The sequence below is a fragment of the Nesoenas mayeri genome (assembly GCF_963082525.1).
Source record: "Nesoenas mayeri genome assembly, chromosome: 5".
Taxonomy (NCBI): Eukaryota; Metazoa; Chordata; class Aves; order Columbiformes; family Columbidae; genus Nesoenas; species Nesoenas mayeri.
In genome coordinates, this window is record NC_137548.1 from 22,233,050 (window position 1) to 22,257,085 (window position 24,036).

The 24,036-nt window shown below is 37.8% G+C and overlaps 1 protein-coding gene across 1 annotated transcript in view; it reads left to right on the plus strand.

Moving 5' to 3' along the window:
• The window catches only part of GTF2A1 (general transcription factor IIA subunit 1), a 32,525-nt gene extending 8,489 nt beyond the window's left edge, over window positions 1-24,036 (plus strand). The window contains exons 3-9 of the mRNA XM_080346262.1: window positions 1,000-1,207; window positions 3,762-3,826; window positions 5,946-6,021; window positions 9,876-10,009; window positions 10,860-11,180; window positions 13,718-13,807; window positions 18,222-24,036. Of these exons, the coding sequence (XP_080202388.1) occupies window positions 1,000-1,207; window positions 3,762-3,826; window positions 5,946-6,021; window positions 9,876-10,009; window positions 10,860-11,180; window positions 13,718-13,807; window positions 18,222-18,329 (1,002 nt within the window). The 3' untranslated portion in view covers window positions 18,330-24,036. The remainder of the gene's footprint in view (window positions 1-999; window positions 1,208-3,761; window positions 3,827-5,945; window positions 6,022-9,875; window positions 10,010-10,859; window positions 11,181-13,717; window positions 13,808-18,221) is intronic.

Here is a 24,036-nt window from a genome sequence, read left to right on the forward strand (position 1 = left end):
AGATGTTAAATATGGACTCTTCAGAATGCAGGATGTCCCACGCTCTCAGTATTTTTTAAGTATTAAAAAATGAATGGAGAGGGAAAGGAGTTTTGAGTTTGGATAGACAGAAACAGGTGAAGGCTTTTTTCCATGAAACCCTGACCTGTCTTGGTAGAAATGGAGTGAGCACTATAAGAAAAGCACCTTGGTGTTTTTGTCACAGACATATTCTGCAAATGATGCCAGAAAAGACTGAATGAGGAAAAAGGCAAGAAGGAAAACAAAGTATTGAAGAGGAAGGCTTTAGGGAGCTCTAAGCAGGGTTTGAAATCAGGAGTCCTGGGTGCCTGTAGGCTTTTTGACTCTAAATTGCAGAATGCTTACATTGTTGTCTTTTTGCAAGAGCTGCTTTTTTGGTATCTATGGCTTTTTTTTGGGAGGCATGTCAGCTGACATCAAGAACTGAAGGCCTGGAGAAGCTGAATTTGATATTGTGGTAGAAACTGGGTAAATGCTTGTACAGAGGCATTTTCTGAGGTGTACAGGTAGTTTCTGTGTGTTATGAAGCAGTAGTCTTCAAGCAAGTTTAACTGAGGAGTTATAAGAAGAAATGGCTTGAGGAAAGCTGTAATAAAGAATTGTTTTTCTGATTAAAGAGGTAAGAAAGCAAGAAGGTAGAGAAGTGAAAATTTGAAGGCTAATTTAAAGTTACCAGTTTATCTCTATTAATGCTTCTATTAGGGTTGTTATGTATCTTCCACGCTTGGAAGGAAAAAAAAGTTAAAGCTTAAACTCAGACTGACAATTCTTAAGGGATATTTAATTCCTCTTCTTAAAACATTACGTCTCTGGAGTTCTCTCTTCAGTCTGTAGTAGCCTAAGGGCTTTTTGGCTGAGTAGACTATACAAGATAAGCAATGAAAAGAAATTTGATTTTGGAGTACTGTCTCTATATTGTTACAAATCCTGTTGAGTAAAAATCATACACAGAACTTTCTCTTTCCTTTTCCAAACTAGCTGTGGGAGAACAAGCTGATGCAGTCCAAGGCTGTAGATGGCTTCCATTCAGAAGAGCAGCAGCTTTTATTGCAGGTGCAACAGCAGCAACAGCAGCAGCAGCAACAGCAGCATCACCACCACCACCATCATACACAAGCTCAGCCGCAGCAGACTGTGCAGCAGCAGTCTCAGCCGCAACAGGTCCTTATTCCAGCGTCTCAGCAAGGTCAGACCTACTCTCTTACCTCTCTGGCAAAAGACTCCCAAGTTAGACCAACTGCTAAACATATTCTAAATTTAGGGCAGGATGTTTACCTGAGGAATAACTTTGTGTCTTCGTGTTAAACTTTGTCTCTATTTGCCTCTATCTAATGGGTCAAGAGAATTGTCTAATTGTCAAGAGAATTGGCAAAAAATATCTTGGTATTTGTGTTAGCATATTTTTCACAAGATTCTGGAAAAGCTGAATTCATCTCTTGGTCTTCTACTATGTAACTTATATTTTCAGAATACACGACTTTCAGATTCTATCAAAAATTCATTAGCAGCTCTAATTTCAAGGCAATATACATATACTGTTGACAATTTAGTAATGAGGTAGTGAGTAAATAAATTAAAAAAAATATTATTTAGCATAAGTGGATGCTAGGATGTGAAAAAATACTTCCATAACAGTCTACGTAGGAGATGGTTTTTCAGGTTAGAACATGTTTCAAGTGAATAACCTAATGTCTAGGTATTTTTGTGGTCTTGAAAGATGGCATACTGTGTAGGTGTGGATGTTCAAGGTATATTTTAGCTAGCCATGGCAGTATTGTGTCTTGTAATTACTTTATTGTGTGTTCTTCATTAATAATTTAGGGGAAATATTTTTGCCAATTAAAATTCCGTTTGAAAACTGAGGTAAATGCTACTGGATTTTACTGCGTATATGCTGTGTAAACAAATCTGCCACCTGTTAAATGGTTGAGTTTTCAGTGTGCTATTAAAATTGTAGCATAAAATATTTATCTGTGGTAGTCAGTCACAGACTTCAGGTTTTTTATCAGATTTCATGGATCACAACCTATGTTGTCATAGACACAAAAGATAGCTATGATTTGATTTCCTCCAGACCACCCAAAAAAGCCACCAAACCTAACTGCTATATATTTAAAACAGAAGAGCACTAGTGTAACAAAAACCTATTGTTGGGACTTTTGTGTGTGTGTGTGTGTCTGTTGTTTTGGTTTTTTTTTTTTTTTTCTTAGAGTACTTTGTATTTTGGTGGGATGTAAATCGGTTTCAACTGTTGGGATAGAATTGAGTTTGAGATTAAGACCCCTAAATACACATGGCTTTAAATGATCTGAGTGTCTCAGTTTAAGTGGCAGTCAGCAGAGCCTGGGAAGTCTGCTCACCAAGACATCTAGTGGCTCCCTAGCTGAATAGCTGTGACTCTACTGACTAGGTTTCCCTCCACTAAATGGAGGTTGTCCCTGCCCTCCTGCTTGTGTCTTAGGGTGCACTAAGTTCCTACCTATAGTAATACAATGAAAACTGATTTATTGTTGCACAGTGTTGTGGCTTACGACCAAATGATGGTGTGGAGGCTAAAGGAAATTAGGATATCAAACCACTTTAATCACAGATATGCAGTTTTATGAATTACTTGGCTTCCCTGCTCCATGGGAGAGATGGTGTAGTAGTTCCTTGTGTGGCCTGGTGTGGTCTCAGAAGGAGATCAAGATGGTCAGCATAGTGATTCCTGCTGTCTGTGTTCAGTGTGCTGTTCTGCTTCCTTGCAGGTTCTTGGAGTTCTTGGCCTGCCTACAGCTCAGGCTTTTGCCTCCTCTAGAGCCTGAACCAAACTGCTGCTGGTTTGGCTGGAGGGGGGTCAAGTGCATCTGCCACACTGGGTCACGAGATTTTCTTGGGCTCTTTTGCCCTCTGTGGGTTCCCTAAAGGTTGGAGAGGTGGCCTCAGATCATGGTGCAAGGTTGTGGTGCTTTCCTCCCCAGAATCTTTTCCAGAAACTGAATTATCCCCAGTATTCTTAAGTGACCTTGGTTACAGGATTGCATGGAGGATACCATGTCTGTGATTAGTTTGTTCAAATTGCTCTGTCATTTTCCAGTTTGCTGTCACTGGTATTAATACTGGCAACCTGTTTGTTCCATAGAATTGGACACTTTTACATTTCTATATGATCAACAGGTTGTTTTCACAATTAAGCTACCTATTTCCTTTAGCCCACCAAAACTATTTTGTGGTCCGGGACAGGTGGTTGATGATATTTCATCTGCTTCTACTGCGTTAGAAAGACAGTGAAGATTGTGAGCTTATGCTGACAGCTGTGCTAACTAGACCTAACTCAAGCTAACTGCTGCATCCTGTAAACACACTCTACAACTTGGAACAATCCTTGCTTAAGTCTCTTTTAGGAGTTAACCACTGTCGGTGCTTTTGGAGAACTTTGATACTGGACGTCAGCAAGTTTATCAACATTGCACTAATACCTTTGATTTCAGAAATATATTTTAAGTCTTGATTTACCTTAGGTCAGAAAAGGTGACCGAAGCCCTTGCAATAAGATCTGTAAAGCTAAAATAGCCCTATCACCTCAGAGCTGCTGTTGTAGATTGTCTTAATAAGATCAGAGACTGCTCAGTAGCTGGCTTTGTTATGAAGCTCAGCTGATGTTTGGGTGATGTTCTTTCGAAGTTATTCTGGCTTGGATATTATTTTGGGCAGACTATGTAGTTTTCATGAAATGCTTCTGTTTGTTTGTTTGTTTCTAGCACCTCAGCAGCAGGTTATTGTGCCAGATTCCAAGCTGATACCGCACATGAATGCATCAGGCATGGTAAGAAAAGCAGTTTATACATGCATACACTGTCATTATATAGGCTGATTTGATTAAATAGTAAACACAAATCTCGTATTAGTCATCAGATGCATAAAAGTAATTTAGGAGACACTGATAAAGCTGTCAGCCATTTCTCTGAGTTTTGTTGTTGCACTGACAATCTAGGAACAGTTATCCAGGGCTTCAGTTTTGATAACTGATCTAGGATTTACCTTGATTCTCTACTTTAAATATATTTAACCAAAACTTTTTTTTTCTAATCAGAAATTGGAGTACTGTTGATATGAATCTGCATGATGATGTGTTTGTCATATACCAACACAACACTATTAACTGATGCAAGCCTATTGTATTTGCTAGCTGCAGGAAGAAACATTAACTACTCTGAAACTTAAGCTTATATAAAATGAGAGATTATGTAGCAATTCACATCAATCTTTACTGGTCACATTATTTTGATTCACTATTTTAGTAATAGCATATAAAACTGAGCCTGGTCATTTACCGTTTTGTTGCAGTTTTTATCTCCAGAGGTTAATTCTAGTTATCTGATCTTGCTTTAAATGCCCTGGCTCAATTAAAAAAATGCTTGCAAAGCAATGATAACAACAGCTAATACAAGTTAAATACATTTATTAAGACCAGAATTTATTACATTTTTACCACTTTTATGGTAAAAGCACATGAAACAAAGTTTATTGATTAGTCAAAGCTGCAACAGCTTGCCTAGCCTTCACTTCTCCATTACCTGATGACCTTATTATAGAAAAAAACCCTGAACTTGGTTACTCAAATAGCATGATTTACCCAGAGGCTGAGAACACATTGACAATACCTTTTTCTTACATGCTTTACAATCATTTCAATGTGATTTGTAACTTCATAAGTCCAATAGTTAAACATTTTTTTCTGTCTCATTCATTTACATCTTGTTAGTGGGTATTGCAAAAATGAGTATGCCATGCTTTTAAAACTCTGCTGCTGTCAAAATGTAGATGAATTGTATACTGCAGAAGACTGCTCTTCAGCAAATAGTTACAGAATTTATTTGGAATTACTGTATGTGTTTATTAGAAGCATTTAAGTTGGTACCAAAGAATGTATCTGACCTTGAATACCTTGGAAGGCAGAGAGTAAAGAGAGTTACTCATCTGCCTTTGGGATGTGAGGATGCAAACACTTTCCAGTTTTGTATGGTGATCTCTAATTTTGGCAGTTGTAACTACTAGATTGACCAGCTGATATGGGGAGATCATTTATCTTATAAACAGGAAGTATGTGTTCTACTCAGTAATAAAGTTTATATCCTTTCAATAGCAAAGAGCTATGGTTCCTTTATAGTGGGGAAAGGGAGGCTTTCCCATAGGCAGCTTAAGTCAAACCTTTGAAATGGAGAGGCCTCTGGAGAAATCCATTTCCCTTAAGGGAGAGATGAGGACTTAAAGCAGAGTTTTGTGTTTTAAGCTCCCATAATTGTGTTGGAATTCAATTTCCTTGCAAGTTCAAATCATTACCCATTGAGAGTCTTCACCTTTCTCTTATAACAGGCTGACTTGAGAGAAAAGGTAGTCATTCTCTGAACAGTCAGTACACTGTGTGCATATATTCACTCAAAAGAGCTGTGTTATGTGGGACTTGAAATGCAAATAATTTACAGAACGAAGAAAAGTGCAAACCTGATAACTGCCTCTTGAGAAAACAAGACAGACTAACATGATCATAGGTTCAGTACCTTATGTTTCTTCAGATTCGTAGGCCTCTGTCTTTAGCTGCTTTGAAAAAGCGTAAGTAAAATTGCCATATGAGCAATGCAGTGTTGTACTCTATTAGTAGATCAACAGAGAAGACAGAAGAGAAAAAAGTCTGCTGAGCTTGCAGATAAACCAAGAAACCACATGGAGCTGTGTTAAGGTCATCTTCATATTAAGGAGGAAGGAAAACAATTTTTGTATGTAGTATAATGTACAGATGATTAATGTTTGCATTTAAATACATGCAGAAAACAGTGTGAAAACATTGTAAACAGCAATAAATGTTACATATTTTCAGGCTGTGTGTTGTGAGATGAAACACTGGTGATAATGTCTGTGGTTGAAAAGCTTTTCTTGTATTTCAGAGTGCTGCAGCCACTGCAGCTACGTTGGCTCTCCCTGCTGGTGTTACTCCAGTTCAGCAGATACTTACAAATTCAGGTAACTGTCTTAATACTGAGATTAAGCAATGATTTTGAGGGTGCTGGGGAGGGAGAAATTCTGGGTTTTATTCCCTGCTGTGTACTGTTAAGAAGCAGAACCTGGGGAATCCACTGTTACAAAAAAGTGCAGTCCTTTGACTAGACTCCTGGGCTGTTTCCTCACTGACTTGCTAGTCTTACAAACCTTGTGATTCTGACCTAACAGTGGTGTGGGTTAGATTCTGTGCAAGTTTTCCCCACTTTTTAGAGCAGCACATGAAGTGAGAAGGCAGATGTTGCTGCCTTTCGCCTTTGCGTATTTCTGAGCTTCTGATGTGTGATGTGAACACAGATACTAGACTGGCTGTAAAAGAGCAGGGTCACTTTATCTGTGGCTTCAGGTGAGGAATGTCTTAAGGTTTCTCATACCTGCTAAGCATACACAGCAGAATTTCTAATTTTGCTGGCAATGCTAATTTTATTTTAGATTTACCATTTTAAAATACTCTTGTGTGGTACATCTAGAATATTATTAAATGTTACTTTTATGAACAGTGTGTCTGATGCTTCATGTCCTTTTGTATTGTTCTGATTTTATAAGCTTGGTTCTAGATCTGTTCTGCATGGTGGGTAAAGAAATATCTGAAAAAGCTTATTTTATAGAATCAGTTGCTGATTTTACCAGAGTAATTAATCTAGTCCGCTCAGAATCACCTGGGACTTAATCTTCCTGCTTTAATCATTTGAATGTTTAATGGATATGTAGTTGAAATAAAATTTAAATATGTAGTTGTTCTAGAAATTAAAATACTTCCAGTTTTTAAGGAAGCACATCTATGTTTGTCATAGCATAAAATAATTTGTGGCTCATATTTGTTCCTTTTGTTGTGGTCATAATTTTTTTTTTGTTCAGTTAGAAATGTTTATGGTATGTTTTCTTCAACAAGGAGCGAGGTTAGTTTAGTCCCTTCTTTCAGATATCCTTAGTTATTTCAGTAGGTGAGGCTGTGCATTTTGCTGTGGAGGGAGAACAGCTGTGGAAGGAGGAGGCTGGACATTCTTCAAGAAGCAAGTCTTAAAGGCACAGGAGCAACTCATTCCCATGTGCTGAAAGACAAGCTGGCAGGGAGGAAAACCAGCCTGCCCGAACAGAGAGCTTTGGCTGGAACTCAGCAAAAAAAAAAGGAGTTTATGACCTTTGGAAGAAGAGGCAGGCAACTCAGGAGGACTACAAGGATGTCATGGGGTTATGCAGGTAGAAAATTAGAAGACCATAAAAATGTTTCGATAAATACATCAGCAACAAAAGGAGAGCTAAGGAGAATCTCCATCCTTTATTGGATGTAGGGAGAAACTTAGTAACAAATGTTGAGGAAAAGGCTGAGGTACTTAATGCCTTTTTTACCTCAGTCTTTAATAGTAGGACCAATTGTTCTTGTGGTATCTAGCCCCCTGAGATGGAAGTCCAGGGATGGGGAGCAGAATGCAGTACCCATAATCCAAGGGGAAATGGTGAGTGACCTACTACACCACTTAGATGTGCACAGATCTATGGGGCCAGATGGGATCCAGCCAGGGGTACTGAGGGAGCTGATGGAGGTGCTCACCAAGCCACTTTCCATCATTTATCAGCAGTTCTGGCTAACTGGGAAGGTCCCAGTTGACTGGAGGTTAACAAATGTGATGCCCATCTACAAGAAGGGCCGGAAGGAGGATCCAGTGTAACTACAGACCTGTCAGTCTGACCTCAGTGCCAGGGAAAGTCACGGAATAGATCATCCTGCCATCATGTGGCACATACAGGACAACCAGGTGATCAAGCCCAGTCAGCATTGGTTTATGAAAGGCAGCTCCTGCTTGACCAACCCAATCTCCTGTGACAAGGTGACCCACTTAGTGGATGAGGATATTGTCTACCTGGACTTGAGTAAAGCCTTTGACACTGTTTCCCACAGCATCCTCCTGTAGAAACTGACAGCTCATGAGTCGGATGGGTGTAGTCTTCACTGGGTAAAGAACTGGCTGGGTGGCCGGGCCTGAAGAGTTGTGGTGAATGGAATCAATTCCAATTGGTGGCTAGTCACAAGTGGTGTTCCCCAGGGCTCAATATTTAGGCCAGTTCTTTTTAATGTCCTTTATTAGTGATCTGGACAAGGGGATTGAATTTGCAGTAAGTTTGCAGGTGACAGCAGGTTGAGTGGAAGTGTTGATCTGCTTGAGGGTAGGAAGGCTCTACAGAGCCAGCTGGATCAATGGAGTGGTGCTAATTGTCTGAACTTCACAAGGCCAAGTGCCGGGTCTTGCACTTGAATCACAACAACCCCAGGCAGTGCTACAGGGTTGGGGAAGAGTGACTGGAAAGCTGCCTGGCAGAAAAGGACCTGAGGGTATTGGTCAACAGCAGCTGAATATGAGCCAGCAGTGTGCCCGGGTGGCCAAGAAGGCCAACAGCATCCTGGGTTGTATCAGGAATAGTGTGGTCAGCAGGACTAGAGAAGTGATTGTCCCACTGTGCTCAGCGCTGGTAAGACTGCACCTTGAATACTGCGTTCAGTTTTGGGCCCCTCACTACAGGAAAGACATTGAGGCGCTGGATAGAGTTCAGAGAAGGGTAATGAAGCTGGTGAAGGGTCTGGAGCACAAGGCTGAGGAGCAGCTGAGGAAGTTGTTTAGCCTGGAGGAAAGGAGGCTGAGGGGAGATCTTACTGCTGTCTACAGCTACCTGAAAGGGGTTTGTATTGAGATTAGTGTTGGTCTCTTCTCCCAGGTGACAAGTGAGAAGAGGAAATGGCTTCAATTTGCACCAAGGGAAGTTTAGATTGGATATTGGGAAAAATTTCTTCACAGAGAGGGTTGTGAAGCATTAGAACAGGCTGCCCAGGGAAGTGGTGGAATCACCACCCCTGGAGGTGTTTGAAAGACATGTAGACATGGTGCTTGGAGACATTGTTAAGTGGTGGACGTGGCAGTGCTAGGTGAGGGTTGGACTTGATGAACTTAAAGGTCTTTTCCAACCTAAATGATTCTATGATTCTATCAGGAAGTAAAAATCAGTCTTTGAGGGAAATGTGTGAAGTTCAGGTTTATCTGATTTAATTTCTTCTCCTCCTCCATCTTTCTGTTTAAAAATGTGGAAAACTAATGTTGGAATATATTTTAGCTCTTGCTTGTCAGATTTGGAGGCCATCCCCAAAGGTGCATGAGTCTCAGATGTATTTTGTGAAATGAGGAAAGGTATAAAATGATAAAGTTGTAGGATAATAAAAGAAAATTAAGTACAGGCATTGTGGTAACAGAAAGGAGAGGTGGATAAGTGCAAGGATAGATTTTTTTCAAGAAGGCAACTTTGCAATAATATTGCAAAGAGTTATGCATAGAAGAATTTCTTGTAATGTGGTAATGTTAGGGAGAAGAACCTGAGGAAGGGGTATCATCTGACAAGACCCTGGAAAAATACCAGTGTTAGCATTGGATGTAGTTTTTGTGGTGTGAATACCTGTATTCCTATTTTTTGGTATATGTTCTTTTATTTTTCCATTAGTGAAATCTACCTTTTGAAACATGTGGTATGTTCGTAAGTGGGAGCTAGTATTTAAAATACTATGCTGCATTAAAGGATTAAACTCTGGATTGCATATGTAATCTTTTTTTTTTCTGATTGCATACCTCGTGATCATATTTAGATGGTAAACAACTGTATTCATTCTTTGGTTCTGACACAGCTGCTATAGCATAGTATCTTTTCACCAGTGAAAGTGAAACTTAAGTGCTCTCCTTTAATTGTCATTGGTGTTCTTCTGCAAAACAAACTTGTAAACTAATTTAAAAAGTAAATTTCTATGTTTGATTAATTTGATATTTATTTGATTACAGGCCAGATCCTCCAAGTAGTTAGAACTGCAAATGGAGCTCAGTATATCATTCAGCCGCAGCAGCAAGTTGTTTTACAGCAGCAGGTCATACCACAAATGCAGCCTGGTGGAGTACAAGCGCCTGTTATACAGCAGGTAAAGAAAAAAATTTAAGTAGGTACTCTTGAAAGAAAAAAAAAATTACAGTAATTAATAGAGGCTTGCTTTTTGTGAGCAAATTGAAATAGAACACCAAGTCAGAAATGGTATTTTTTAAAAAAAGATAATTGCCTTAAGTGTGTTTTTTTAAAAATAAACAATTTTGAAATGTTGTTTTCAATGTCACTTTTTTTCTTGCCAAATTCTGACTCTCTGCAGTTTAAAATTTGTGTCCCCTGATGACACTTATGTTATGTGGATAAACCTTTTATCCACATTTTAAAAAATGTGTTTATCAGTTAAAATGATTCAGTGTCATATAACACATAGAATAAAAAACCTAAAACAAACACACCCCTCTTGGTTATTTTAGTAGTGAATACAGTATATTTTATGAGGGTTTTTGTTCAGGCACAAGGTGAACTGTGTGTCCCGACTGTGTAAGCATTGAATTTAGCATTGTGTCACAGTTTTGCAATTTAAGCATGAGTAACAATTTATAGAGAGTTTAAAGTTAAATATTTTATAGAGAACATTTAAAAGTAATCTTTTGGTTGAATTTAAATATTCTTCTGCCGTAGTTGAGACTCAGGTGTGTTTTAGAATGGAAAGACAGTAGGTTTTCTTAGATTTAGCAACACAAAATGCAGAAAATGAATACCAAGTAGTGAAAGAAGGTAGGTTATTGAAGGTTAAATTATGTATCTGATACATGCAGAATATTTGTAATTATTCTTTTTCTAATTAGTGGAAATCAGATTGATATGCTTTAATTCTTTTCTGTGAATAAGTGATATGGTAGTCTGTTATGTTAGCAGACACAGTACTTACAATGATGTTCCATCAGGTTTTGGCTCCTATCCCTGGAGGGATTTCCCAGCAGACAGGAGTGATTATTCAGCCTCAGCAGATCCTGTTTACAGGAAATAAAACACAAGTCATACCTACAACAGTGGCTGCACCGACACCAGCTCAAGCACAGATTCCTGCAGCTGGTCAGCAGCAACCACAACAACAACAGGCACAACCACAAGCACCACTTGTTCTCCAAGTTGATGGAGCAGGTGACACGTCATCTGAAGAAGAAGAAGATGAGGAAGAAGACTATGATGATGATGAAGAGGAGGACAAAGAAAAAGATGGGGGTGAAGATGGCCAAGTTGAAGAGGTAAACTGTTTCAGGAGACTGGAACGTACTTGTGTTTCATTTTTTTTTTTTTAAGTATTGAAAGAAAATTATATTATTTAAATAATATATTCCAGTAATTTTGAGAATGTAACTTTTATCATTGCACTTTAAGTTGTTTATTTCCCATATTGAAGTTGTGGCAACTGTGGATTAGCAAAGCACCTTGAAATGCAGCTGAGGAAGGCGAGGGACACATCAAAAACTGTTAATTATCATGAATGCTGTTTTAAAAACTTCAGCAGTAATATTTCTGATGTTGTAGAGAGGTCAGCCATGAAGTTATGAAACCCTGATAAGTAAACAGAAATTGTCAACTCCATTTGGGACCAAGTGCACACAAAAGCAAGGTGTTTGGAAGACTGTCAAGGAGAGCATATATTTAGTTTACTGAGGGGATCAGTCAGTTTGTCTGACCTGTATCTCACTAACTGTTCCAGTGCTTTTGACATCTGACCTTGATTTAGTGAAATCAAGAGATAGGAGCAAGAGTAAATATTCTTTGCAACTTGTTGCATTCTTAACAATGTGTGCTTGATTTAGACTTTGAATTTGCTTGGTTTTGGACTTGAGCCAATGGTTCGTACTAAGTTTTGGTGTGTTGTACCAAAAAGCCCCACAAGAATAATTATTACTTTTCTTTTAAAGGAGGATACTAATAAACTAAAAGTACTGTTATTTCAGTCTCTAGTAGGAAACTTGGTGGTCCCTAAATCTCAGTCTGTGTCACCCATGCAGTACATGTAGGTGAAACTTCTAATTTTTATCAAGGAGTTAAATCATGTTTTCTGTGGTACATCTGCAGCAGTGTCTAACAGTATTTTTCCGTTACATCTTAGAGGTTAGGTTCTCATCACTTTTATGTTGATCTGCACTGCTGTCGCTTTGAGTGTTTTAATAGTACTGACGTGGCTGGTCACAGACTGCCACAGACAAGCCATACCTTCTACTGCATCTATGTACGGGACGCATGTAAAACAAACACGGGCAGCCGTATCCGCTTCCTCCTCTTCATCTGGCAGAGACGGGTTGTTAATACAAGCACATGCACAATTCTCTCTTGGTTCCCAAGCACACACAAATTTGTATGTCCCTCCAGTGCCCCTACCCAGATTCTGCCCCTTTTACCCTCCTTGAATGTGTCCTCTATTGACTGGGTCATCCAGGCTGGTGCTTGCCAGCAAATGTGTAGTATTCACACTCGTCCGGCAGGCACCCCATACTCATGGGTACCTTTGGATATAAGCATGGACCCCTTTGCCTGCCTAATACCCCAGCCCTGACCAAGGCCCTCGTACTCACTGGCTCATTCAGCTTTAAGGTTGATAGCTGTCACGAAGGCACCCCAAAATGACTCCCAGCAAATAATAAGCTTAAACCTACTTGAATTCGGAACCAAAACTGAAACCAAATGACAGAAACCAATGCAAGTGGGGATGGAAGGAGAGGGAGTGTAATCCAAAATCAATCAGCATTCTTGGCAATATATAATAAACCGAAGGTGCCTTATTAAGTATAGGTCATCATGCTTCAATATTAAGTGTTCTTTAATAGTGCCTTAATGCTAGCATTCTTGCTGAGACTTTATTATCAGCATGCCAGAGGTCTGTAATTTTTTGCTACCTTTGCTCATCAGCAGTTACTTAGTAAGTGGATGAGTTCCTTAAAGCTTTCGAAGTCACTTAAACATAGCATTACTTTGGAGGGAATTAGGACCTCTAGTACATGTTTTTTTCCTCTCACTAGCATCTCCTCAATTTAGCTTATCTATTTGGAAGTAGGTTGGAAGATGAGCATTATAAAGCAGACTTCAGAAAAGTTGTTTTGCATTTATTAGAAGTTGTTTGAGCTTTTGAAATGTTTGTTATTCACAAGACCTCAAAAGAAAACCCCCAAATTTTTGCTGGAACAAAGTGTTAGCAGAAAGAGGAAGAACCGAAAGTAAGTTTTAAGGGACATGAAAATACATTTTAGAATTTACTTTGTATGTATCTGTGCAAGAACATCCTAAAGCATCTTTTTTTCCCCACTGCTTTCTGCTTGTAGAGGTCTGTTTCTGTTTGTGTGTGTTATGCCAAATGTGAATAAGTCATGGAGTTTCTATTTTTACACATTGGGAGTGGTGTCACTGATGCCATCTCTCCTACTGCTTGGATGCTTTAGGAAAATGAAAGTCTGTGTAATGATAATTTTTTTTTGTAAAGACAAATTGCAAACACTAGAACATTTACAGTAAAAGAAAAAGAATGTTTATAGTGACAAAAGGCTTGCAGTGCCCAGAATCTGGCCTGGCCACTGAAGTTCCAGACTAAAATTGGTAAGGATGTCTGCTCAGGATGGATGGCAGGATGGAAACGTATGTACATCAGCCATCTGCTGGAAAGCCTGATGATATTCCCCACCACAAATGCATTTTAGGTGTTGTAGTTCATAGACAAGACTGTAGCCTCATGTGATTAATAAAAGTAACAGCTCTGATTTTACTAAACAGTATAACTTTTAGCATGTGTTTCTTTCAGGAGCCTCTTAACAGTGAAGATGATGTGAGTGATGAGGAAGGACAAGAACTGTTTGATACAGAAAATGTTGTTGTGTGCCAGTATGACAAGGTAATCTCTACAGAACAGAATCCAAGAATTGTGCTGTCTCTGTTCTTCTTCCTATCACATAATAATTTTTCAGTAATATCTTTGTGACTGTTGAGTACAGGTAGATCTGTAAAGATTATAATGTGAATGGTAATATAAAAATTAGCTGTTGTTTGTTTTTAAAACAGGCTTGTGTGGCATGTTTGTAGTAAACTTGGTAATGAGTAAAGCTAAGGAAAACTGGCTGCATCTTTTTCTCTTCATCATGTTTTCCTGTGACCTTTAACAAAAGGTCAGTCCTCTGGGCTCAGGAGAAATGAGCTATTGTAAGTAAGTTTGTACATTTGCCGTGGATGGAAGAAGTAGTCATTATGATTTAGACTTGTGGAAAACTGTTCCTTGATTACTAAAAATATCTCTTATTGATGATAGAATAGTTACCAGAGGAGAAGGTTCTTTCTGTGCTATGCATTCTTTACTGAAATGGCAGCGTGGAATGCTTTTGCTTACTTTGCTTTAAATTCTGCTGAACTGTCTTGCCTCCTCTATAATGACTGATTTCATTTTGCCCATTTGCACTGGAATACGCAAGGATTCATTCATGTCTGGAATTGTTTTAAATGTGTCCAGAGGATATCAGAGGCTTTTCTACTGAGGTAGTATGCAGAAAGAGTGTTCAGTGCATATTTTCTTTCTTTTCCTATGCTAGATTAATTGGACTGCAATGAATAAGGATCCTTTTTAAAACAGAAGAAAGCTGTAAGCTTGTTGAATAAAAGCTCCTATGTTGCAAAGAATGGCTTGGTTAGAAAATCTTCAGTTATGCCCAGACTTTGCTTAGGCTTGTCATCAGATTCAACAGAGAATTTAATGTAGAGAAGAGGGTATCTACATTGCAGCCATCTGTCTCCTCCAGACTGTAATCCAAACCTGTTTGTTTCAAGGCAGTTTGTGAGGACAGTGAGGGACCTCAGAACAGCAGTCAGAAAAGCTTGTTGGCAGCTGCTAAAGCTGAGCAACAGGAACTGCTCTGAAATCCTAACCCTCTTAAAAATTAAGAGTGTGAACTCAGTAGGGAACAGTGTCCATCATTAACCTCTAGTGCCATGTGCCCTGAAAGGATGACTTCAGTTGTTAAACAATCATTCATGTTTGCTCTAAATGCACAGGATCAGCTCAGTTGTGAGCAGAGTTCCCTCTTGCACAGTGTCCTGTGCCAGCTGGTGGTGGGTGCCTCTATAACAATGAGACAAGGGCAAACAGGTAGTGATGCTCATGTAGAGCATTTTACCATCCTTCTGTGAGCTGCCTCTTGAGGAAGAGTGGCTTTGTATCCGTGGCCAGCAGAGGGTTTTTTCATTAATTTGTGAGAAATTAACTGAGTTATTTTTGAATCCTTGTAAACTTTATCTTATGACAAGAAGTTTCATAAATTAATAAAGTTAAGTTTGTGGAGAATTACCTAGTTTTTAACCCATTAGTTTCATATGATACCTCCTAGTTCTTTATTTAGATTGTTTCCTCTTTGCTTTTTTGGTGCCTGTTATGATATTGCAGACCTTAATAACTGTCCTCAGTCATCTCTTTGAAATCAGAGCTACACTTTGCTTGGTTGATACTAGTACAGCTGTCCAAACATTTGTTAATTTTTACTTCAACAAAATAGATCTGGAGAATTTTTCTCTCTCTTATTTGATTCAGATAGATAAGGTTGATGTGGGCTCAGAGCTGTTCATAACACAGGAGTGAACCACAGGTGTGAACCTTCAGTTTATTAAGTGTTGTAGAAATGTTCGGCAACAGTTCACGTCTGCTTTTGACCCCACTGAGCACAGAGCTGATGTTCTTGTGGAAAAGTCTTAGAACATTGTTATCTCATTCTTGACTTGTAATTGTCAACTCAAAGCCATCATTTTTTTCTGTCCATGTAAACTGGAATTGTTTTTTCCATCATTACTACCTTCATATACATTGAATGCCACCATTGTTTTATTACACAATGAGTTAGGGCAGTAAGATCATTCTACAGCTCTTCAGTAACTATTCTTTCGTATCATCAGTGATGTTTTGTCCTTTGCCAGATGATTAGTGAATTCTTAAACCTTGCAGACTCTAGCCAGCACAAATCTCATCTGGAATGATCTCATTTCTCTGTGAAAACTGTGTTCTTACCCTTGTTTTCCCGTCTTTATTCAGTTATTTATTCATATGAGGGCCTTCCTTCATGCCTCGTGGCAGCTCACATGCTTCTTTCTGATGAAGGATTTTTGTTGAATGCCATTTAGAAGGGCAAGTAGAGTATATAATCCAGACCTTTCATTTTTCATTTATTTGCTGTTGCCACTGACTTTTTAGCTTAAAAGTGAGCACAGACCAAACAATAGTACTAATAACTGATTGAGTGCTACGGTCATATCCGTTCTGGTGCTGCTTTCCTGTTTGTTTCTGCAGCACTAATTGTACATGATGAGACTTCCAGTCCTTGATGGAAATTGAAAAATTGCGATGGGGTTTCCTTGTTTGTATGCCTTTTGAAAAACTTTCTCAACTTTTTGAGATCACAGAATTACATTTTTATCTTTTATCTGCAAATGTTTATGATTATCTTTTCTCTTTGGGACAGCATTTCGGCTTTCTGAAAGATCTTTGCTTTCTTTGAATATCTTGTTGTCCAGCTGCTTAATTCCATTGGTGGTATTTTGCTCTTTCTGATGCCCTTTTTGGTAGGTGGCAGGTATTTGCTCTGCGCTTACAGGATGTGGGGTTGTGTGTGGTTTTTTTTGTTTGTGGTTTTTTTTGTTTGTTTGTTTTGTTTGTTTGATTGGGTTTTTGTTGTTGTTGTTTTTTTCCCAAATTGACTCTTCTACCTTTAGACTGAATTTTGTTCAGTTTCCTTCCGTTTTAAATGAAACATAAGAACATAAATTTAGTTAAACACTCTTCTAGTGGATTTATTGACTTAATACTCCTGGTAAATGTAGTTGCTGTTAGTTCTGGTGATATTTTCTAACTTAAGTCCTGCACACTGTCTCAAATGAAGAAAAGGATTGTGTGTTTTGTGGTTCCTGACTTCTTCATGAATTAACATGAATCAGGTCTTCATGACTTGACTGTATAGTATCTAAAACCCCCTCGATGCTGCACATTGATGTTTCCTCAGCAGACATAAGATAATAGAAGTCTTCTAAAACTACGACTATTTCTTGTCCTTGTATCTTCTCTGATCTTCTTCACCACATTGATCAACCTGCTTCCTGTAGTTGGGTTGTATTTGTTTGGGAATAGGCATGAAGAAAGAAGAATTACTTCTGTTGGAATATTTTTGTTGAGAGCATATTGATAAAATTGTTGTTTTATTCTTTGTATTATCCTGTGTCAACAGGAAAATCCATTATAACCTGAAGATTCGTTATGTCACAGGCAGCCGTAATGGACTCCCTGGGGAGCAAGAATGGAATGAATGTCTTCATTTTAAAATTTTTTTTCTTCTATCCTAGCATGTCTTGGGTTATTGCAAATAGCTGGACTGATCTCCCAGCATAATCTTACAGATTTCTTTTAAACAAAGTCTTAAAAGGACCAATAATGTAATTGGGAAGACTATAGGTTGAAATTGAAGCTTCATGCCATCATCCCCAATACTGGAGATATTACTTTTCTCACTTGACATTTTACGATGACAATTGGAATATAAATCATATACAGTTACTCACTGTTGAGGAGAAATTGTGGAATGTAATTCTAGTACATATATTCTATACAGTTTGTGCATTTTGTACCAGAGAGCTTTTCAGACTGAAAACATTGTAAATAATCCCCTTGCCTTTTAACCAAAACTTAACTTTTGGAAACCCAAAGTCACACACTAATATTAGAAGTAGCCAGTTGGATAGGCCTGTTGTCTATCTGTGTGTAACATAATCAGACTAGTTTTCATGCAGAATGGAGTTTAGACACGAGCTACAAATAATGAAGCTTAGTGCTTGTCCCTGTCATGGCTGGTTTAAAACATTAGTTTTTCTGTTACAGCGGTAGAAATTGAGATTTCTGGCTTTCAAGTGGAATTTTGTGGCTGTTGTAATCAGAGATAATTTAATCAAATTAAAGCAGCACAGGTGGATATATCTTTCTTCCTTTCCAACCATCTCTAAAAATGTGCTATATGCTTTGGATTTTGGAGTGCCTGTGTGCTTGCATGGTTTTGTGACAGTTACTGTCCCTGGTTTAAAAAACGAAAACGCAAAATACTGGTATGTGCATAATTATTTTTCATTTTTCATATCTGAATGCGGAATTGATTTTCAGGTTATCTGTAGCAATTCAGTAATGTATGTCTAGTAGTTATTTTCATTTTTTCTTGCCCTTATAATTTACTTACACATTAATACCTATTTTTGATGCAGAGTAATAGTTCAACTTTTTTCCCTGTTTTCAGATTCATAGAAGTAAAAACAAATGGAAATTTCATCTCAAAGATGGCATCATGAATCTTAATGGAAGAGATTATGTATTTTCCAAAGCCATTGGGGACGCAGAATGGTGAAGTTTTAAAAGACAAAACAAAAAAACTCCCCATAAAAGGAAAAAAAATCAAAAGCAGGAAAGGTTGAGACTTGGACGTATACTCCAATCAAAAAATGTATCTGCACATCAGAAATAAACGATAAACAAAAGTATTGGAACAAAGGTAAAATGTGGCAACAAAGACACTACTTCAAACGAGCAAGCCATGGACTGTAGCAGCTATAGCATTGTCTGGGAGCTGGTTTTGTGTGTTAGGAATACCTTACTTATCAGTTCTACATACAGGTACCTACAGCTGGTATTTAGCATGTAAGGCTTTGTTCTCCCCCCTTCTTCCCTTAAGATTTTAAAATACTTCTTCCACTGATTGAAGGAACTGTTCCCTTTGATAGATTATTAATCTGAAAATGCTTATTGTGTGTACAAATCTTTGCTTTGAACACTTCCTTTTGGTAGTGAGGATGGTCAGAATGTTACTTAAACTGCGTGCAAGCTTTGTACAGAAGGGTAAGAATTAAGGTGTTAAATTTTAAATAACTTGTATAAGGAAAATATTTTTAATTCTGATATGCTCATTAATTATTATATCTATTTGTTGTTTTCAATTCAGTTCCCCATGAACAGGTTGTTGTTTCTAGCAGTTACAAAATGGTAAAATGATCATTTATATTTCAAAATTATTTTAATTTCATGTAAGTGATACCTTTTATTTAGGGTTGTATTTTTTTAATACTAAGCACCTGTAGCTCCCCCCCACGAAAATCAGATTGCTTAACTTGTTCATTATATTCTTGCTGTTCAGTGGTGGTTCAGCATCACTGAATCAATTTCTACTGATTTTATTTTTCTTCTTTTTTTTTTTTTTCTTTTTAAAGGCTTCAGAGACCTTTTGAATCAAATGTGTGGGTAATGGCATAACAGATGCACACCTGCTTACTACATATGTAGTCCAGACATTCACAAATAATTCAACAGACCACAAGAATGACTAAATTTTAAAATAGAAAATCACATAAAAATTTTAACATCGTGGCTACAGCTCTGTTAATCAAAGATCCGCTTTACTAAAAAGTATAGCCATAAATGACCTGCAGCAGTTAATCTCTCTAAAGTTTCCAGGTGGCATGTAGTTTCCTGAAGAGAGCTGCACAGCTTTGAGGACACAGATTTTGTCAGAATATCTTTAGACTGTCTTGGTAACAGAAGGTCGAGCAGTTGGATGCACTAAACCTTGTGTAGTCACTTCTTCACTTGTCTTTTGCAGAGGGGTGGTTTTGTGGCTTATTTGTTTTTCTTTTGTGAAAAGCAGTAAGGTTGGTTCCTGCTCCTTCCTTTCCTCTCCAGAGAAGCGAAGACCTTTTCTTCATGCATAGGTTATTCTTGCAAACCCTGCTTTCAGAACTGCAGTTGCTTTTGAATGTGGAGAGGGAATAGGCATTATACTTCAGAACTGTTGAGGAAGGAATGTTCATCTGGCTCACCATTTCAAAAACATTTTTTGTTTCATCAAGTGCTTTGAAAGATGGTGGAAAAAAGGACAGGGCAGATAACTAAATTGGGGAAGACCTTCAGAAGCAGGCATTTGCACAAGGTTTTTTGACCTTTTTTCCTTGAGAATGAAAATTTTTAAACATGATTTAACAAAGACACAAATATATTTTAGCATTATGGAACGACTGCTCATTCTCTTCAATTTCCTTGCCTCTAAGTACATTCATAGTCTCAGTAGTACATAAAAAACTCAAAACACATTCTGAAGAGGGTTTTTTCGCTGTGATTTTGGGCACTGGTGCTGCCAGTGATACAGCCTAAAACTGCCTGTAGGCTGTGTCAAGAGCCTTGTGGTTACTACATACATGAGATTTATGAAAAGTTAATTGATGTTTCTTCTAATTTATTGTTCAGTAAGGGAATAATCATTTAGAGTGCATTTTTGACTTCAAGGTATCTCAAAGTGATCGGTGTTTGCTTTCTTCTGAGCAAAGCAGATATTTTATTTTAATTTTTTACCACTGTTGACACTTCTATGTACAACTGCAGTGAAATCAATAATGTACGAACTAATTCCTTTCCTCCCCTTTTGCATATCTGTTACCAGTAGGTCTTAAGTAATGGACTTCAGAAAAATTCCCATAATGCTGCACAACCAAACCAATAAAAGGAAAAAAAATCCCTTTAGCTGTAGATTCCTGTTTATACTACTGGAATCCAGATTATTTGTACGACACTTTGTTTTCATACATCGTAGCGATTTTTTTTTTCACCCTCATACATATACTAGAAGCTGCATAGCCTTTTATTTATTTTTAAGGGATAGCAGAACTTTAAAAGTAACTTAAGCTTAGACTGTTCTGAAGGATGTTCAAAGCTTTCTGAACTTGCACGGTCTCTTGCAAGCTTATTGTATGATACGCTTTTCAGATAAGAAGTTTTGTCTTCAAATACAAATAACCTGTGAAGTTTTCAGAAAGCCAGTCAAACGTGAACATACCAAACTGTGCTCTTATTGCTACATCAAGTGTTCCTTTTTTTAAATCAAAAAGCATGTTTAATTTCATTGTATTGTAGCAGCTTGCTGTAAGAATGTAGTTTGCTTAATTTTATTATTGTACTTGAATTTTTAATCATGGTTTTAACAATGTAACTGAACAGACCATTTCATTAGTTTCCAAAGAAACCATTCCTTTCAGAGGGCAAAGGATTCCCATGTTCATAGATCATAAATGATTTTTCCACACTCCCCCCCCCCTTTTTTTTAGTTGTGGTTTGTTTGTCGTCATTGTTGTTGTTGTTTTCCTCCCATTTAAATAGTTCAGTATTATGGAAACAATAATTTCAAGAGGGCTTATATTAAAATTTGCACAGATAATGGAGCACCTTTTTATGATGGAAAAAATGGGGAAAGATAACTTCATAATTATAACCATGGTGGCTGATGGAAACTTGTAGAGCAACTGGGCAAAACTGGGAGTCTCGTGCCTTTTCAGTTTGCTGAATACCTGTTTTGCCAGTATGACAAGACTTTTCTTGATTCCCGAGAGAGTAAATTTCCTGCAGTGCTTCAATCAGAAAAGCATTTTTTTTGCGCTAATTCTGTTTGGTTTTAGTGTGTGCAATCATTTTAAAACATCTAAGTTGAAAACAAATTGAAATATGTTTTCTTTAAGGAATTAATAGAGAATTTAGTCACATAAGGAACTTTATATTGGACTATTTAAATAAAATATGTTTTTATTCCCCCTCATTTGCTGGTTAGTGACAAGATTTCTTTGAGGCTTCATACTCCTTGTTCCTGCATTGTACTCACGAGTTGCATTTGAAACCTCATTCAGTTGCCTAAACATAATTTAAAGTGATAATTGTGGTCCAGGTTTGTTTCCAAGCATTGATACGTGATTCTGAAGCACAGTTTCTAGAAAAGAGCAAAGAACGTGTTGTGTCTTGTAACAGGTTTCTTTTTATATAACTGTTTTCTCTATTTCTGCTGCACAATTAGGAGTGTTAAAATAAACGTCATTGAGTCTGTGAAAACAATTCCACTGCCTGACAGTTAGAGCAGTAATTATGTCACCACATAGCACTACTAGAGTAATTTTTTTTTAATTCCAGTGAAGCAGTTAGAGACCTGCTTAACTAAAGTTCATTTTGATTCAATCTCTTTAATTTGTAAAAGCTCCTTTAAAAACAAGAACCCCCCCCAAACTTCCTCCAAAGCAAAAGCTTCCTAATGAAATGAAATAAGAAGGAAGTGAGCAGTGGGTTTAGGATAACGCACACTGGGTTGATACTGGGCTGCCTTACACAGTGGCGTGGGGTGGCCTGTCCCACCCCACCCACACCCCCAGCTGCAACTGGAGTTCTTTGCAGACCTTGAGATTAGTGACTATACAAGATGAAGAAACGTGCATATCGCGATGTGTCGGTGTCTGGCATTTACAGTCTAGTTTTCCCATTGCTGTGATTGGTTGGGAAATGTGTAAAAACCAGTCCACTGGTTTCTGTGTTGTCTGCTTTTTTCAGGCAGTTCATGCAGTGTGTCTTTTAATTATTACTTAGTGGATTAGACATTGTGGAACAAAAGGAGCTTTTTTTAACAGGAAGAACTACCTTGGGTTAGCTATATGTACAGTCATCCAGTGAGACACGTTCCAGAGTGCGTGGGGTACCAATAGATTACGGAGTGGGGGAATATCCTTTTTTGCTGTTCTGAGCTACTATTGTCAACTGCTGTTGTACATATACTGTTATGTGTAAGGGGGTAAATATATTTATTATGTTTGTAAAATTCATTCTGTACAATTGCAGATCAAGGTTGCTCCTCTGTGATATACAGGATATTATGTTTCAAAGGCCATGCTTGGAATACGATTAGAGAACTTAGTATTTTGATGTACTAAGACCTATTTTAAGTTTAATATTTTGCCTTTGCAAAAACTTTAATTAAAGATGTTATTTAAAAACGTTTGCCACTTTGTTTACTATCTTGCATGTGCATTTGTTTAATATATGAAGCTTAATGACTTATGTAATAACACTGAAGATTCTGAGTTTATTTTCATCACACGTGGGTAGCTTCACTGTGACACACTTGTTGAGTTTGCTTTGCAAAGTTTTGCTGTCCATTTAACATGTTCATATAGTTTAAAAGAATTCACATTTTAATCTTGAGGCCAGATTTCTGTATTTATTGAAGAATTTTCTCCCTATGGTAACTTGAGACTTAGGTCTTGAGGCAAGGTGGGTTGAGTAACTTGGAGTGCCATCTGGATGTTAGTTCCGTAAATGAAAATGCAAGACAATATTGAAGTGAGATGTAGAGTTGTTGGATGGTGGCTGGCTGATCCTAAATGTTTCATCTTCATCTGTGACACTGATTTGACAGAATTGCTTTCTAGTGGAAGCAGGTGACATCTTTTTAGTTCCTGGCTAAAAGCAGTATCTTGAGGTGTGACTTGTGCTTTATTTTTAAAGCTAGATTTTCAACTTGAAATTCTAAATATAATTAGAAAGAATGTAAGCTATAGGCTATACTGCCTATATTGGTGGAGTGGGAGTGTTGTATTTTGAAATGTGATTTTGAAGAACTATTGTAGCTGTAGTGGTGTAAAGGTATAGCAAACCAAGAATCTTAAAGAGTGTTTTTGTTTTTCTCTAATACTTTTCTTGCCCTCCAGCCCTCAACACCTGGGCAAGAAAACAGTACTGTTTTTCCCATAAAATTTGCCTTAACTGTCACCTTGAAAAGGATTTGGAGCCAATTCTGCATAACTAACTATCAGAAATCAATTATGTTTTACCAAAAACAATCACTTCTGTCTGAGCTCGCATAATGTGTAAGAAAAAAACTGCTTGGAGAGTGGTCTGGTTTTCCTGGCCAAACTGTTTTCAAATGGACCCCAAAAGTAGGAGGGAAAGCAGGATTCTAACAGATTAGTAGCAAACTCAAAACACAAAAAAGCTGCATTTTATCCCAGTAAGGAAAGAAGAGAACATTATAATTGTGACTAATTGTGAATGTTAACTGTGTTCCCCCACCTGTGCATGAGCAAAGTATTTCAAGGATGTTTTTTGTGTAAAATAAAAGTACCTGATTTCCCCCCCTCCCTCCCGCCCCATCAACTTGACTTCTTTCTGGCTTTATTATTTTAATTGCAGAGATATGAAAGGATAAGAATCTTGGGATATTAGCAGAGCTTTCAATGTATCCCCATTTAGTTTCAGCTGCA